Below are 18,568 nucleotides of genomic sequence, written 5' to 3'. Positions count from 1 at the left end.
GAGATTTCGGTCATAAACTAAGGATGTTGAATTATCTTTTTAGAATGAGATCTAAGGCTATTAAACACAGCCTTATTTCCAAGCATTTGATTGAAAAACTAGGTCTCATAAACCGCAAAAAACTATCATTGTTTGAGAGAATTTGTCATACTCTTCAACTTCAAAACAAAACTATACAAGCATGCAAAATTTTACATGTTTCAAATATAGAAAATAATATACCTCTACCTAACGCTCTAATTTTGAAATGTAGCCCAAATATTTTTGTCCGTGTTCAAAATTTGTAAGAAGAAGAAAGCAATGACTGCAACTCTTGACTTTTAGACGCTCTTACATTTGTCAAACTTTTGTCCAGATTCTCTCAGACGTCTCTACGACGTTGCATAGCCGGTCCTCCCATTTCCACCGCAGATGCAGCGAGTAACCGTGACTTGCAGCAGTCACTCGCCGGATGAGACAGGCAACCCATTTACTTTTTAAAAGTTTCGCATCGTCTGCCGAGAGGGGGAGAGAGAGTAGAGAGTAGAGAGGTGGAGAGATTTGGGGAGTTGGCCATGGATTTGCTCCACCAATTTCTGATAATCGTTCTTCTTCTTGTTCATCAAGCTGCTGCCTCAGCCACAGACAGCGGCTTCACCTTCAATGGCTTCCAAGGAGCAAATCTGACGTTGGATGGAACCGCATCCATCACCCCCAATGGCTTACTGCGTTTTAATGTCGATGCGCACAATCTGTCGATGGGTCATGCCTTCTACCCTTCTCCCTTTCGTCTCAAAAACAACTCTTCTTTTTCTTCTTCTTTTTCTCCTTCAAGATCTGCTGCTGTCAACGGCAGTACAGTTGTTTCATTCAGCATCCTTTTCGCCTTCACCATAAAGACTCAGGTCCCCGGCACAGGCGGCCATGGTTTCGCCATCGCCTTCTCTCCTTCGCCGGGCATCCCTGGAGGGAGAGGCGCCAACTACCTTGGCCTCTTCAACCAGACCAACATGGCCAATTCCTCCAATCACATCTTGGCCGTCGAGTTTGACACTGTCCAGGACGTACCCTTCGGTGACATAAACGAAAACCATGTCGGCGTCGACATGAACACCTTGACCTCCACCGTCTCCGCACCTGCTGCTTACTTCATCTCAGGGAATGCAACCCCTCAGTCAGTCAACCTCCAGAGCGGATCAATCATTCTCGCATGGATTGATTACCAAAGCGATGTTCAACAACTCAACGTTACCATCGCACCCTTCAACAATCCTGCTACCAAACCGGAGGATCCCCTTCTCTCTACCAAGCTCAATCTCTCCTCCGTGCTCGAAGATTTCATGTACATTGGTTTCTCTTCCGGTGCCGGAAAGCTCTCTAGCGAGCACTACATACACGGCTGGAGCTTCGGCATCAATGGGGTTCAAGCCCAACCCCTTGATCTCTTGAACCTCCCTTCCATTCCCACACCCAACTCCAGAATCAGGCTCTCCATAATCTTGGCCTACTCCTTCGGCGTCGCGGCAGTGCTAATATCCTTGCTCTTCAGTACCTGCTACATCATTTACAAGAGGAGGAACAAGCTTGCAGATATAATGGAGGGTTGGGAACTGGAGTACCCACATAGATTCTCTTACACAGAACTCTACGCAGCAACTCGAGGATTTAGAGAGAAGGAGCTTCTCGGGTCCGGTGGTTTTGGCAGCGTCTACAAAGGGGTGCTGCCAGGAACGCGCGAACAAGTAGCCGTGAAGAGAGTCTCGCACAATGCGAAACAGGGGCTGAGGGAGTTCGTGGCAGAGGTCGCGAGCTTGGGGAGATTGAGACACAGGAACCTGGTTCAATTGCAAGGTTGGTGCAGGAGAAGGGACGAGCTGCTGCTTGTCTATGAATTCATGCCCAATGGGAGTCTTGATAGTTTCCTCTTCGACGATAGCAATGCCAAAAACTTGGGTTGGGAAGAAAGGTTCAACATCCTCAAGGGGATCGCCAGCGGGCTGCTGTATCTTCACGAGGGTTGGGAGCAGGTGGTGGTTCACAGGGATGTGAAGGCCAGCAATGTGCTCCTGGACGGTGAGATGAACGGGAGGTTGGGCGACTTTGGACTGGCTCGGCTGTATGAACACGGCAAGAATCCGCAGACGACGCGCGTCGTCGGCACGCTCGGCTATATGGCGCCGGAGCTGTCCCGGACGGGGAAGGCCGCGGCGAGCGCCGATGTGTTCTCTTTCGGCGCTCTGCTGCTTGAGGTGGCCTGCGGGAGGAGGCCCATCGAGATGTGGGGATCCGAGGAAGACGAAGAGATGGTGTTGATCGAGAGGGTGCTGAGGAATTGGCAGAGTGGGGACATCCTGAGCTCCATGGACTCGAGGCTTGAGGGAAGGTTCGTGAGGGAGGAGGCGGAGGTGGTGCTGAAGCTTGGCGTGATGTGCTCGCAGGCGGTGCCTCATATGCGACCCACCATGCGTCAGGTGGTTCAGTACCTCAACGGGGACGCTGTCATCCCGCGAGACTTGGGCCTCAACTCTGTGGTGGTGCACGATGACCTGGGATTCGAACAGCTTGTGCTGCCTTACCCTGTTTCAGAGGTGCCATCGTTCAACTCCACTTTTTCTCAGCGTTGGAGTCCCATCATATGATTCGATGCTTTCTTTGATCACTACCACAATTCTTCTCAGACATCGATCCATCGAGTTATTGATTGATCTGGTTTCGTCTTCTAATGATTTCCACAGTGGACATTGAAATGTTCAGCAGATCATCATCTTTCTCGATTGTTGTGAATTTGATTCGACTCTGTCACTGGACATGGCCATGAGAGTCTAACTTGGTGGTGATTTGGCAGATTATTTGATGTTGGGATCGAAGATGATATGGTCTGCCGCAGGTATGTTAGACCATGTTATGTTCATCTTTGTGAGATTTGTGTAGAGGATTGAGCTACGATTCTTGAGGATATATTTCGGTCTTCAGGCCGCTTTAAATTCGACAGAACTCAAATTTTCAGCGTGTTTGCTTAATCCGATTCTGAACCTTTTGCATGTTTGCTGGTTGATGGTAGCAAACTCAATGCCTCAGCTGTTTGCCTCGTGTAAAGATTGAACATAAATTTAAAACTTTTTCACTCAGTCAAGCCATGTGGTGAGAGGATATCTTAATATACAGCGTCCGAACCCAAAATGGGTTTTATATATATATATATATATATATATATATATATATATATATATATATAATAAAGTTAAATGGTGACTCCAAATTTAGCGGGCACCAAGAGACATTAAACCTGAACTGTTCGGACTTGGGATGGCTCAGATATTTTCTCTCTCTTTCTCTCCAACATCCGAGAATATCTGCACCAAGATAAAAAAAAAAGATATGAATGCACTCTTTATGGCCCATTATGTTAAAAATCCAATTATGCATATGAATTCATGTCAAACAAAATAAAAGCTTAAAAAATTCATGAATTTAATGTGTAAATCGACTCTTTGCTCTCTCTAATGCAGTCATTGAATTTTCAAGTTTTTTTGAAATGCAATGTCTTTCAACATTGGAATTAAATTTGTTCGATTATTTTTCTAGAAAAACGGCTAAAACATATTATGAAAAAGAGAGAGTCAGAGAGAGAGAGAGAGAGAGCAATAATGAGCTGACAATAAATTAAGTTTGGCAGGTAGTAACATTTTCAACCGCTCAAGCAAATTGATTCCTTTTAAAGTGGTCAGTGGGCATTAGTTAGCCCTTCCTTTCATCTGGAAGGCCGATTACTTTGATTAAAAATTGACTGCCGTCTGAACCCACTAAGCATATGCATCTCCGTTTGTCAAACGTCTTGCCTCCTATTTCTCCGTATTAGTTAATACGTGCCATCAACTGAAAGGAAAGTTCGTAAGTTCACAACCTTCTCTCTTGCAATCAATGGATGAGGAGGTTTCTCACCTCTTTGCTTTTCTTTTGAAAATTTTAAAGCATTACACCTCAACTTGCTGGATTCAGGCTGCATATAATAGCCATTGATTGATTAGTTGCTGACTGAAAAAGTGAAAACGATTAATTGGATGTGACACGATACAAAAAAACTTCCAACCAAGTTGGCCATGTTGTTGGTTTAATGCATAGTATATTCTCTAGCAATTTCTTTGTTTTTGAAGTATCATGAAATTTTTCTTTCAGAGGTCCATCGTCTGTTCATATCATACGTCAGGTTGTCAATGCATGAGTTGGTTTCAAATAAAGTTTGCGACCTAACTCTTCCAAAAAAAAAAAAATCGGATGTAGAAAAAATTGAACATTCGGATTCAAATTTAAGAAGTTAGCATTTTACCACATTCCAAGATAGCTTTAAACAAATATTCAATCTAAATCAGATTCCTATATTCAACTCAAGTAAATATCTTCTAAATAATATCCATATATTTTGAATTAAAGCTAGTTATATATATGTATATCATAATGTGGTTCTTATCTCGGTTGTGTATTTAAAAGTCCGATTTGGATTTAGATGTAAAAATGAAGCCTGAATTTGAATCGGATTTGAATTGGAATTTAAACATTAAATTCAAATATGATATAAATTTTTCTTTCATTCATATTCAAGTCCAAACATATAAACATCGAATAAAGGGGGTGGGATTCACCAACGTTGAGTTCCTTCTGCTTATGCCCATTCATGCCCGATTCTGGAATTGGCCACTTTCTGTGGGCGATAGAGTAGCCAGTAGGCGATATGCGCGTGTCTCAAGAATCTTAACCCATCGTTAGGAAGAATCTCGAATTTTTTTTCAATTCCATATAGCATGGAATGTTACTACTTGCTCTTCCCCTGCATTTCAAGAGGATGAAAGATAAACTAAAGAGAAGTTTTCAGATTGCTCCCGAAAGGGTGGGAGTGGTGGTTTGGCACACCGGCTCGGGCCAGTGGCCTGCTGGTTGCATTATTAAAAATAATAATGTCCATGGGATTCCAAAAATCTTGTTCTTGATGATGATAATGGTTGATTAGTATTTGACAAGAGAAAACCTGGTTGGTCAACTAGCTGCTCACACCGTGCATGGTGTTTAACTTCTACAACTCTCTTCCTTCCCAAGCAAGAGCAAGAGATGATCAGAACACTCAGCATCATAAATGCATGTGCCCGTCAATCAACATCATAATTTTTCAGTACCCGGTGGGAGGATAATTACGTAGACTCGTATCCTCCTCCCCCTGTCAGTCAATATTGGGAATGCCTTCAGGGCCAAGTTGGTCTCCTCATCTTGACCAAGAAGAGGCAGCATAGTACATCGTAGTGAACACGTTGTAGATGGCAGCGGTCGATTGGTCACTAGTTCAGCAGCAAACACACATTCATTGTATGGCCGACCGCTGAGTCAAAAGGAGGCGCTAAATTCATAGTTAACAAATTTTCAGTCGACCTTCATACAAGGCCTGAGTCTTGTTGGGTTATTTTGTATAACTGGACTAGGTTCACCCATGTCCAACACTTTAAATTTAAAGTTAGAGACAGATTGGGCTCCGTACACCCCACCAAAACCCCACATATCTCTCCACCTTTGTCATGGCCTAAGAGGTTCACCAATTTTAGTATATGCAGTCAATGAATACGTAGAAAATGTAACAACCCGACTCATTTTCAGGCGACTCCAATATGCCTCTTAGCAGTTTCGGTTTCAGCCTAAAAAAATGGTAAGAACTATGACAACCATCTATTTAATAACTCTTTTTATAAGACCTTCACAATCTTCAATAGGGGACTAAATTTTTAGGGCATTACAATCCACCCCCTTAAAGCACACTTGTCTGCGCATGTAGGACCCCAAGTCCGAGTATTGAACTGACTTTAATACCACTGCAATAATCCAACCCATTTCTAGGCTCGGACCTCAAGTTTGGCAGATCCCAATCCGCCCCTAGCAGTTTCGCCTCCAACCCTCAAAAATAACAATAAGAACAACCATCTATTTACTAACCCCCTTTATAAACTGGTAGGATATAACTCCGGCTTAGGTGACAGCCCGGTCCTAGAGTCAATCCTACTCCCCAAGATCCTCGTAGAGGTCCTTACGACACTAGGAAGAATCAAAGTGATGCTAAGCAAAATGACTCCAATATTATTGATGTAAAGCAAACTAGACTCACTCACAAATGATCTCTTGTAGGCGGATCTTAGGCACAAGACCTCCGAAAAACTACAAGAAATCTGGAAAATCAAACGGAAGCGAATAAGAATATTCAATCTTAAGCAAATCCGATTTATAGAAAAATCGGTACCTTTCCAAGGCGATCTTGCGCTTCGCCGTTCAGACTTCAGAATTCTACCACTTTTCTGAAAGGGATGTCGTGGCTCTAGAAGAATGCTAGCCCGTGGTCACACCAAGAAGACGGCTGCCATGGGAGCATCTCAAAGGAAGACGACGTCAACCCCAAGGGCGACGCCGGTTCAATTGCAAGCGTCTCCTTCCTTCACACGGACAATGTTGAGGACCAAGTTGGAACAAGGGAAGGTTCAGCTGCTTCCGAAGGGGCCCTCGGCTCCAAGTGAGGCAAAGGGATGCCTCCTAGCTCAGCCCCCTGGCTGAGTGTGTGGCAGATGAAGGAGGCCTAATGTGGTGTAGACCTCAATCCACTTGGGCGACAAGTGAAGAAGCCCAAGGATGCACGGCAAAAAGATTTGATGTTGCTGGAACTGGTCAAGGTCAGCTCGGTCTAGAGCTGGGGAATGACCCTAGCTACGGTCAAGAGATGTGGGCTCGGACATAGAGCTATGGTATTCCCCTATGTGTGGCTGGTTAAGGGCAGTTGGGGGAGAGGCGTGGGCTTGGACAGCTTCTATGGGTTAAGAGGGTTTAAGTTCTATGTGTGTGAGGTTTGGAAACGCGTGAGCTTACGACAAGGGCATGAGGTACGGTTAGGCTTAGATTATTAGATGCAAGGATTATGGGGTTGGGTGATTTAGGACAGGTTGGGTCATCCAATGATGAGATAGAGAGAAGCTAGGGGTTTACACTAGAGACGTGGGACTCAAATGATGGAAAAACTAACTAATGGCCTGGGAAATAGCTAGAAGAGTGGTTCCTAAATCATGTGAAGCTCAAGAATAGGACGTGGCAGGGATCTATGGGTTAGAAAAGATTGATAGTTCCTGAATTTTCTGAGCAATCTCCACCAAATGTGGACCAAAAGTTGGCGCCGGCCCACCCTTGATGTCAAGTACACTAGGTGGCTTTCTTGGGGTCAATTAGATCAAATGTAGGAGATTATTAAGGGCTAAGAACTGGTTCACGTGTGAAGTGAATCCCCTCTTGATCAAGATGATTGACTGAGAACTAATTGAAAGGAAGGGGTATAGATCTCATACCACTTTTTAGCAAAAATGTAGGAGGGCCGTAGATCACTCCTAGAATTTCTCTCTTTTCACGTCATGTGCACCTCCTTCTTTTTCTTTGACGAAATTGCCCACCAAATGTTCAGCTCCTTTTCTTGCAACCGAGGACACGTCTGACCTTTGAGAGTAGTGGTCGGAATAGACCCAAATGTAGCCGGAAAAATGGCAGAGGTGGCCGGAAAACCAGAATTTTTCGGTGACTTGTATTTTGCAAACCCCTTGGCCATTCTACGCGAAACCACCACCATTCTTCTTCTTTTCTCGCGCTGATTTTTCTTCTATGCTTCTTTGTTGGCTTTGATGGTATTTCACCGTGGAACTTGTTGATGAAATACTGATTTTTCGGTGAAAACTCCAGCAAGTTTCCGTGTTTCTCTTTGAAGAAGATCGGCCCTTACTAGACCAAATTTGAACTTTCTTTCAATGTTGGCAAGCGTGTCTCCTTTGGAATCCTTCTAAGACTTGTAAAACCTAGTTTAGAAGTGTCTTCCACGCAAGGAAAATGATGGAATCTTGGCTGTGACTCAAGAGTTCCAACCCCTCCCTCGAGAAATCCAAAACTAAACTAAGCCAACACGTTACTTAGACAATTCCAAAACGGGAACGAACTAACCTTTCTTTCTTGATTCATGATGGGTTGCTGCGCTACTAGGGATGAAACCGCAGCCTCCTTTGTGCGTCTAGAGCCTCTAACTCCTCTGATATGGCAGAGGAATTGCACCCAAGGCGTGCTGATCCGAGGTGAAGTCGAAGTGTTGAAAATCCCCCTAGGGCCGTGGCTCGCCTAGATGAATCACCGCTCCTTCTTCTTCAACGTTGGAGATAAATGTGACTAACAGGGGATGACGGGAGATATGATGGAAGAAGAAGAGAGGAGAGGGACACAAGAGGGGGAAGAGGGGCCAGCACGCTGGTCTTAGGAGAGTTGAGGGGAGAAGAGAGACAAGGGAGAGAGGGATTGACATGAAGAGAGGAGAAACGTGAGGAGAGAGAGAGGCAAAAATCAAATGGTCTAAAATTCCCAAAATTGCATACTCAGTCCCTTGATCCAATTCAATTTATACAAATGTATTCAAATCTGGATTCCAAACATGAATCCAGCCCCAAAACTCAAAATGAAATGCATAAACATAATAAAAGCGATTTAATCCCAAGTCACAACCCGACTTGGTAAGTAATGAATGAATATGTAATCAAATCGAATAGAGAAAACCAAACACTAAGTGTAACTCATGAATAAAAACTCCTCTTGAGCCATGTGAGCTCAAGATGGAAACCACTTGCTTAGCACACCCATCTAGCCTCCTCGAGCTAGGCTCAACTAGACTAGATGACCTCCCTAGACTCGCGCAAACCCGACTCTAAGGACTTGGGTTTTGGACTCGACTCAAGAACTAAACTTAGGCCTATACTGGACCAAATCCTAGGAATTTGGTTTCCTAGCCCCTGGTTTCTCCCTGTACCGGCCTTCGTTGCTCGAAAACATATCCTAGAGCCGTTGCTATTCCACCCTCACCTCCCACTGCTAACGCTCTAGGTTCTGAATTTCCTATGTTCTCATTTGTTGGGACGTTGGACCCAAGAATTTCTAAGGGTTCCGTCCTAACCTCACTAGTCTCGCCTAACCCCTGCTTAGTCCTAGTGCGGGTCCTAAGTGGGCTCGTATCATAAACTCTTGAAGATCCCTCATAAGACTAAATTTTTTGAGTGTTAGAGAAAAGGTTAAATGTTGAATTCTTTAACAAGTAAATTGCATTTTCTCAATGTGCAAAAATGACCAAAATGTTTTTTCATTTGAAGAACAAAAAACCCCACCCTGTAAGTGTAAAAATGGAAGGGAAAAAATAAGGATGGAAATCCAACTGAATTGTTTCGTGAAAGTTGGATAGCAAAAAAATTTAGTATCTGGTTAAGACATCGGATTGCGTTCAAATTTCAAAATCACATCCGTTTGGATTGAGATTCAGGTTTGGTTTCAAATAAATATCAGATCCAATTCACATTCAAACATGATTTAGTTTTGAAAAAAAATATCCTACTCGACATCCATTCATTTTGAAAGTCGGTTCTTAATAAGTTTAAAATCCCATACTGTTCAGATTCGATTATGTTATCTAAAAGATGGATTTGCTTGTGAATTTAAAAGCTGGATTCAGATTTCTAATTTAAAATTCGGATTCAATAAAATACAAACTTTTCATCATTCGCATTCGAATCCAAATATATTCAATTCGAAATATGTAAATAATATCTCAGTGATCGGACATGGTAGAATGTGTTTACAAGAAGGAATGTCGACTTTCAAAATGTGTATGGGGATGTTACCAGGTCTAATTGAAGCATTCCAATCTCTTAAATGGGATGTCAATGGATCAGATATAGCCTTCATTATATCCAATTTGTTGGATGTTTGTATATTCAGATTTGAATGAAAATGAAGAAAATTCTGTAGCATATCCAAATTCAAATTTAAGTTCGAAATCCAAAACGTGACTTTTAGATTCATAACCAAATATAAAGAAATGTACAACTGCATCTAATCCACGTTATTATATATTACAATCTGACTTTGAAATTGTATTGCATATTGAATATAAGATATTTATTTAAAACTAAATCCGAATTTGGACCTGAATCCAGATCCAATTGGCAATTTATTTAAAAATAAATCTGATATATTTTATTACTTTAGATGCTAAATCTTTTTTTTTCATATCCAACGTTTTTTGAAGCACTTTTGGTTGGATTTCCAATTCAAATATGATCCATTGATATCCCTAATCTAAACATTTATTTCATGTGAAGTGATGAGAAGTCGACGTTTGAACATCACGCCAATGAAATTGGCAATATTTTCTTACCTTGTTAATGTTTGCTCTTATTGCCATATATTCCTCTTGTAGCAGTTTGAGTGACATTGAGGAAACGTTGAGGAAACGCTTTCCTTGTTGGTCTTCCTTCAACGCTGCATATTTTCATTGTAATCTGTAAGGAAGACAAGAGAGAAAATAGAGCAAGGAGCGTGATGTTCTTATCGTGGATGTAGGATCGACAGATCCGAACCACGTAAATCTGTGTGCATTGTCTTCCTTTTACTCATGGTATCAGAGCTGTTTTGAATCCGTGGTGAAACAGAGGAAGTTCTCCATCCATTCACGAGAACAACTTATGCTGGCGTTGTCAAAATTTATTCTTAAAGATGTTGAGCAGATGTTGGAACTGACTCTTGAGTATCTGAAGATCTCTCCAAAGTATTTACACAATTTCTGGAGCATCAAGGAGAATGCTCGTTTTTTTTGGGCATCATCGTAAAAGAAAAACAGGGCAACAACGTGCTTGTCGCCCTTTCATTCCATCGACGGGCGTTATCTCCACAATCAATCTTCCAGCCTGAAATTTTGCAGGAAGGACTGCCTATCTGTTGCGGATCCAACGCCTCTGACATCGACCAATTTGGTGACGACCGGAATCATCAAATTTCTGACCGCCACTTTTGCTGCAAAATAGGGCACAACGTGCTTGTCGCCCTTTCATTCAATCGACCAGCGTTTTCTCCACAATCAATCTATCAGCTTGAGATTTTACAGGAAGGACCGCCTATCTGTTGCGGATCCAACGCCTCTGAGCTTGACCAATTTGGTGGCCGGAGTTGGCCGGAATCATCAAATTTCCGGCCGCCTCTTTTGCTACAAAACAGGGTAGACGTGCTTGTCGCCCTTGCATTCCATCGACCAGAGTTTTCTCCACAGTCAATCTCTCAGCCTGAGATTTTACAGGAAGGACCACATATCTGTTGCAGATCCAAGGCCTCTAATCTCGTCCAATTTGGTGGCCAGAGTTGGCCAGAATCATCAAATTTTCGACTGCCTCTTTTGCTGCAAAACAGGACATCACTGGACTTCGTCTCTGTTCTATCAACCGGCGTTATCTCTATGAGCCATCTTTCTTTTTGAGATTTAGCAGGGAGAATTGCCTCTCTGTTGCACATCCAACGCCTCCAAAATCGACCAGATTGATGACTGAAGCAGGCTGAAATCACCTGAGTTCAGACTGCCTCTCCTACTACACTAAACAAGTTGCAGAAAACAAGTTTAGATTGTCTCTGCGTGCAGTCTCCTGATCGGTCCCTTTATCGGCAGAAAACAAGTGCGTTCGTGTTTTATTTTTTATCAATGGGCACTAATGGAGGAACCAGTGATGCTCATAGGTTGAACTCGACTAGTGGGTCTTCTACACAGCAACAAATTGTCGTGGAGACAGGTACCACCATTCTCAAAATTACAAATGTTCCATTGAATTGCTTAAATTACATGTCTTGGTCCAAAGATGCTACTCTGTTATTAAGTGGGAAATGTAAACTTGGGTTCGTTAATGGAAAAAAATCTAAACCAGCCATTGACGACCCGAACTATGATGAGTGGGAGTCCGGTAATCATATGGTCATGTCTTGGTTGCTGAATTCTATGGATGCTAAAATCGCTGAGAGTTTTTATTACTTCGAAACTGCCGAGGAAATATGGAATGCTGCCAAAGAATTATATAGTGAAAAATATAGTACGACATGCATGTATCAACTCTCCCATGAAATTTATGAGTTGAAGAAAGGTCATATGACCTTGAGTGACTATATTGTTATGCTCAAAGGGAAGTGGAATGAGATGGACTCTCATTGTCCACTCTCAACCGACCTTGCTCGCATTAAGAGGCAGTGAGATCAAGAAAGAACCTTCAAACTATTGGCTGGTTTAGGTGAAGATTACGAACAAGCAAGAAGCCAAATATTAATGACTTCTGATCTGCCGTCTTTAGATATGGTGTGTAACACCCTCTTACGAGAAGACAAAAGAATGAAGATTATGAAGACCAGTGACTTTATTGATACTAAAACTAGTGGTGAAAACATTGAAAAAGCAGTTTTTAATGTCTCGGTCAGCAAGAAATATGAAGAAAAAATGGAGGTTCAGCCGTCATTCAGAAATAGAGGCAAACGACCAGTGTGCACATACTGCAAAAAAGAAGGGCATATTCGAGAAAAATGCTGGAATTTACATGGCAAACCTACCAACAATGGAGATCATCTAAAACAACAGTATAAACCGCAGGCACAGTTGGTCCAATCCGACGAAGGTGAAATTACTCTACTCTTGCTCCTATCGCAAAGATGATTAAAAATCTAAATGGCCAGAAACACTCCAATATGGTAATTGCTGCATCAGCGTTCACTTCACTTAGAAATCAGCCAGGTACAAATTCAGACCCTTCTCTTACTAGAAATTACTCTTGGATCATGGATTCAGGTGCATCTGAACATATGTCTTTTTTCATAATAACTTGAAAGATAGAAAATAGAAGTGAAAAAAGGACTGTGCCTATATCTGATGGCACTTCCATTAAAGTTGTTGGAGTAGGGAAAGCAAGTTTTTTTGAAAAGGAATTGAAAACTCTTTATATGCCTAATCTTGCATCCAATCTTCTCTTTGTTTCTAAGATTACGCATGATCTAAATTGCAATGTTATTTTTTCTCCTATCAATGTAATCTTTCAGTGACAAAGATGACGATTGGTGAAGGAAAAGAAGAAAATGGAGTGTATGTGATCAATCAAAATAATAATGTTGCTATGACTGCTAGCTCGGGATTTGATTCTCATTTATGGCATTGTAGACTTGGCCACCCGTCTAGTAGAATTTTGTCGTTATTTTTTCCTCATGAAACTTTTGATTTACATGTGTGTGAAATTTGTCAATATGCTAAAATGACTCGTCCTTCTTTTGGTTTGTCTGAAACTGTTGCTAATGAACCGTTTGAATTGGTGCATGCTGATGTTTGGGGTTCTGCCCCAGTAACATCTTATAATGGTTTTAAATATTATTTATCGTTTATTGATGATTTCTCTAAGGTAACTTGGTTATATCTTCTCAATTCCAAGGATCAAGGTTTTGAAAAATTTGTGATTTACTATAATATGGTGCGAACTCAATACAAAGTTGGTATTAAGACCCTAAGAACTGACAATGAGACTGAGTTTAAAAACAGTTCTTTTGAAATTTTGAAAATATGAGTGGCATGATGCATCAATATTCATGTGTAAAAACTCCGCAACAAAATGGAGTAGTCGAAAGGAAAAACCATCATATTCTTGAAATTACACGTTCCTTACTTTTTCAGTCTTGTATGCCTAAACAATTTTGGAGCGAGGCGATTATGACTGCTTGCTACCTAATTAACCGAACTCCTAGCTGCAGACTAAGAGGAAAATCACATCTTCACATCCTTACAGGACGCAAGATCAGTATCAATCACTTGAAATTGTTCGGGAGCATTGTGTATGTTATGATCGACAAAACTGAACGAGACAAACTTAGTCCCAAAGCTCGCAAGTGTGTGTTTATGGGATATTCAGTCAACAAAAAAGGATATAGATGCTACAACCCTTATGACCAGCGCATGTATATCTCTAGAGACGTCAAATTTGATGAGTCAATGTAATATTTCAAAAATCACCATCATCAAGAAAGACGACAGGGGGAGACTACTTTGCCCAACATTAGCATATATGATGATTTAGTTGTCATTTCCACCAACAAGGTAATCACAATGCATCAGAAGAAGCTCAAGTACAGACGTTGATCGAAAACATGGGAACTCATGAAGTTGAAAGGGGCACAACTGAAATCACCGAGCCTAGAAGATCACAAAGAACCATTCAACCTCCTGGACACTTGAAAGATTATGTGACATATAAGGCAGTTATGCATCCTATTGAAAATCGTGTGACGTTCAAAAATTTCTCTGAAAAACACTCTGCCTTTTTGGCTATCATAGAAAGAAAAATAGAACCAAGATCTTATGAGGAGGCCAAAGAAAATCCAGTTTGGATCAAAGCTATGCAGGAAGAGCTTGATGCCTTAAACAAAAATCAAACATGGGAGATTACTCAATTGCCTGAAGGAAAACGTGCGGTTGGCTGCAGATGAGTTTTTAAAATCAAATACAACAGTGATGGAACAGTGGAAAGATACAAGGCCAAGCTGGTCGCAAAAGGATATACTCAAACAGGGCAATGGCCACCACAGCCAAAATGAATATTGTTCGAATATTGCTCTCGATCGCTTACAACAATGATTGACCACTATTTCAATTAGATGTAAAAAATGCTTTCTTGCAGGAAGACTTACAAAAAGAAGTATATATGAAGCTACCTCCTGGATGGACTCATGAAAAGTCTACATCAGTATGTAAGCTGCGAAAATCGATATATGGACTTAAACAATCTCCTCGAGCGTGGCACTTCAAATTGAGCAAAGCTCTTGAACAATATGGATTCTACAAGAATAAAGTCGGCAGTTCGTTGTTTATCAGCAAGAAAGACAGCGATATTACGTTGGTTCTTATCTATGTGGATGACATAATCATCACAGGAAGCAACAGTCCCAAGATCAATGATGCAAAAGCACTACTTCAAAAGGCCTTCGACATAAAAGATTTGGGAAAGTTAAAATACTTTTTGGGAATAGAAATTGCTCAGTCAAGGAAATGACTATTTATGTCACAAAGAAAATATGTCAATGATCTACTCAAAGAAACTAGAAAACTTGGATGTCGTCCTGTAGATACACCGGTGGTCATCAACAACAAAGAAGCCATTACTGAGAAACAGGAAACTCTAGAAATTTCAAGATATCGACGACTGGTAGGAAGACTTATATATCTCACAGTTACAAGACCCGACATCACCTATGCAGTAAATCTTATTAGTCAACATATGCATGATCAGACTCAGGAACATTGGGTTGAACGGATTCTCAAATATTTGAAGAAATCTCTTGGCCAATGGTTATTATATAAATGAAATGGTCATGTCAACATTAGAGCATATTCTGATGCAGATTGGGGAGGAAGCATGGATCGTAAATCCACTACTGGATATTGTATTTATGTAGGCGATAACTTAGTATCTTGGCGAAGTAAGAAACAACGAGTCACTTCTAGGTCCAATGCAGAAGCAGAATACAGGGCAATGGCCACCACAGCCAGTGAAATTACTTGGATTCGTACTCTTTTATCTGAAATAGACTTAGAATTCAGTTCTTCCACACCAATGCATTGTGATAATCAAGCTGTCATACATATCGCAGCAAATGCAGTGTTCCATGAAAGGACAAAACATATAGAAATTGACTGTCACTTCATACGAGAAAAGGTCCAGAATGGCAAAATCACTACTCCCTTCACACCAACTTCACAACAACTTGCAGATGAATTCACCAAAGCAATATCGAGAAAAGAGTTAAATGAAGCCATTAACAAGTGGGGCTGCCATGACTTGTAAGCCCCACTTGAAGGGGAGTGATGAGAAGTCGACGTTTGAACATCACGCCAATGAAATTGGCAATATTTTCTTACCTTGTTAATGTTGGCTCTTATTGCCATATATTCCTCTTGTAGTCGTTTGAGTGCCATTGAGGAAACACTTTCCTTGTTGGTCTTCCTTCAACGCTACATATTTTCATTGTAATCTATAAAGAAGACAAGAGAGAAAATAGAGCAAGGAGCGTGATGTTCTTATCGTGGATGTAGGATCGACAGATCCGAACCATGTAAATCTATGTGCATTGTCTTCCTTTTACTTTCTCAAAAGTTATCATGAAGTTTGGAAGTATTACCTTTGTTTAGTTGGGGTTAACTGTAATTCAGTTGAGAATTACTATATCCTATACCAATTTTGGCCCAGTTAGATCTGACTTATATAATACATGGTTTCGAGCATGAAGTAAGTCATTTTCCTGTCCAGGTTTAGGACTAATAATTTTTTAAATCCACTCTTGAATCGACTCTCACAAGAATGTCCACATCGAACCAAGGTAAAGCAAGGCTGTCTTTTGCTTATCATAAAATTCTAGACCCACATGGGGATTACAGTTGAGCTGGTTAGGTTCTTGGTCAGCCTAATTTTGTTGATTGGTTTCACCAAATTTGATTCAATTTCAAGCAAGTTTCTATTTGAAGATTGTTAATTATGAGTACAAATGGTTTTCCATTTCCTATACAAACCATTTCCCTACTGTTAAAATAACTGAAAGTATTAAATGATAAATGATATAACCAGCATGAGCAAAATTAAAATTTTTCAAAAAAAACCCTAACCCATAGTATTAGATTTTTAACTAATGGAATTTACTAAAAATCCATCATTGCTTTTTTCTAGCAAATTTAAGAGAATCATTTCTTTTGTAGAAGAAATGTTCTTCATGGGTGCCATTGGGCACCTAGTTCTATGACAATTCTCCAACCTCTATTGGTTGGAGAAATCATTTCTTTTCTAAACCGCACGCCAACCCCTTTGCAGCCCTCAAAGAGGTCACCTTGCAAACCATAGCTCACTCTCTTTTCCTTCCTTCAACACCATCCCAAAGTGGAGCTTTAGAGATCTTGGTCAAGGTGTTCTTGAAGAAACATCAGTCCTCTTCCTAGGTGAAAGAACTGAGCAAGGTAAGCATAGTCTCCATCCTATCATGATATAGTTCTTCAAATGAAGCTCTAAATATTTTTCTTTTATAATGATGAAAGAACTGAGCAAGGTAAGCATAGTCTCCATCCTATCATGATATAGTTCTTCAAACGAAGCTCTAAATATTTTTCTTTTATAATGATGAATTCATAGCAAATTTTCTCTAAGATTTTGATAATTTCCATCAAGAATCCGCAAAATCATGGAGTTCCAAGATCATGCATTCGTAAGTTTTCATAGAAACCCATCTGAAACATTAGCCAAACCAAGATTTTGGAGTTTTTATGAAACTTGTTTAGATCAAGGACTTACAAAGCAAGCATGAGGGTTTTAAGCTTTAACTAAACTCAGAAAGATCAAGAGTTCATAAAATCCCTACTTTATGATTTCTCAAACCAAGAACTTACAAAATGGAAAACTTGAAAGTTTTCATGAGATTAACCATTCATGAAAAGCTTGGCAAAACCAAGAATTAGAAAGTTTCATGAATGCAACGAATCAGCTTTCTAAAATTAAACTTGCTAAGCTCTCAAGCCCACTACAAGCCAAGCATTTCACAAGTTTACAAAGAAACAGGATCCCAAGATCAAGTGTTTGGTTTTCAAATCAATTTTGACTCCTGAAATGAATTCAAGTTTTTGAGAAGTTCTCGAAAATCAGCTTTTATAAAAACAAGTTTCTAGATAATTGATCCAAGCTAAAAGGATCCGTCACCAAAAAAAATTCAGCCCTTGATGCTCAATATCAAGAAGCAATTTAAGGAACGACCCATATTCCAAGCAGCCCTCCTCCCTCCTCTCATTTGTTTATGATGTATGGTGAATGCATGAATGGATTATACATGTTTAGAAAGGAGAGAAGCATGAACAAATGCATACAGAAATTGCATCCATGCATACACATACGCGCTCATGGTTGTCATGAATGACACTCATGCACACCCTTTAGTGAATTTAAGTAGATCGTCTCTAAACCACATCCATGATTGATCCAAGGTAAAGGATCGATCACCAAAAAAAATTAGCCCTTGATGCTCAATATCAAGAAGCAATTTAAGGACGATCCATATTCCAAGCAGCCCTCCCCCCCCCCTCTCCCTCATATGTTTATGATGTATGGTGAATTCATGAATGGATTATACATGTTTAGAGATGAGAGAAGCATGAACAAATGCATACAGAAATGGCATCCATGCATACACATAAGCACTCATGGTTGTCATGAATAATACTCATGCACACCCTTTAGTGAATTTAAGTAGATCGTCTCTAAACGACATCCATGATTGAAGTCGTGGTGTGGTAAAATTTTAAACCCTGCTTAGATTCCAAGAGGAAGCACTAACAAAAGACAAAATTACCTCAAATTTTCCAAGTCAATTCAAGTTTTGGCAAAACTTTAATTTTCCCAGTCAAAAATCCTCTAAAGTAAGGCTCAACAGCCTCTTTTAGAATTCAAGTTTCAAGCATTTGATCTTCAAATCAAATATTATTTGAAGTAAATTTCTTCAAATCAACTTTTCAAAGGTCCAAAATTATGCACAAGCATATAGGATAATACAAAAGATGACTTGAACAATTGAAGGAACTTAATCTTTGGGCCACTAACATATGTACTTATACATAACTAACATGATGAAAGTAAGTTCATAACATACCATAAAACTGTTAACGCATTTTGAACTTCATTTT

The 18,568-nt window shown here is 40.5% G+C and overlaps 1 protein-coding gene across 1 annotated transcript; it reads left to right on the top strand.

The window, feature by feature from the left end:
• The first annotated feature begins 272 nt into the window (after positions 1-272).
• LOC116255531 (L-type lectin-domain containing receptor kinase S.4-like) lies at positions 273-3,031 on the top strand. The gene has a single exon (XM_031631387.2). It carries the CDS (start codon positions 555-557, stop codon positions 2,616-2,618), a length of 2,064 nt encoding a protein of 687 aa, XP_031487247.1. The 5' UTR covers positions 273-554; the 3' UTR covers positions 2,619-3,031.
• Positions 3,032-18,568: the final 15,537 nt, after the last annotated feature.

The sequence above is a fragment of the Nymphaea colorata genome, chromosome 6, assembly GCF_008831285.2.
Source record: "Nymphaea colorata isolate Beijing-Zhang1983 chromosome 6, ASM883128v2, whole genome shotgun sequence".
NCBI classification, from domain to species: domain Eukaryota; kingdom Viridiplantae; phylum Streptophyta; class Magnoliopsida; order Nymphaeales; family Nymphaeaceae; genus Nymphaea; species Nymphaea colorata.
This window is presented reverse-complemented; position numbering and strand designations above follow the sequence as displayed.

Bases quoted from the DNA above. Each gene is read 5' to 3' on its own strand.
- LOC116255531 (XM_031631387.2), top strand. From the start codon at position 555: ATGGATTTGCTCCACCAATTTCTGATAATCGTTCTTCTTCTTGTTCAT.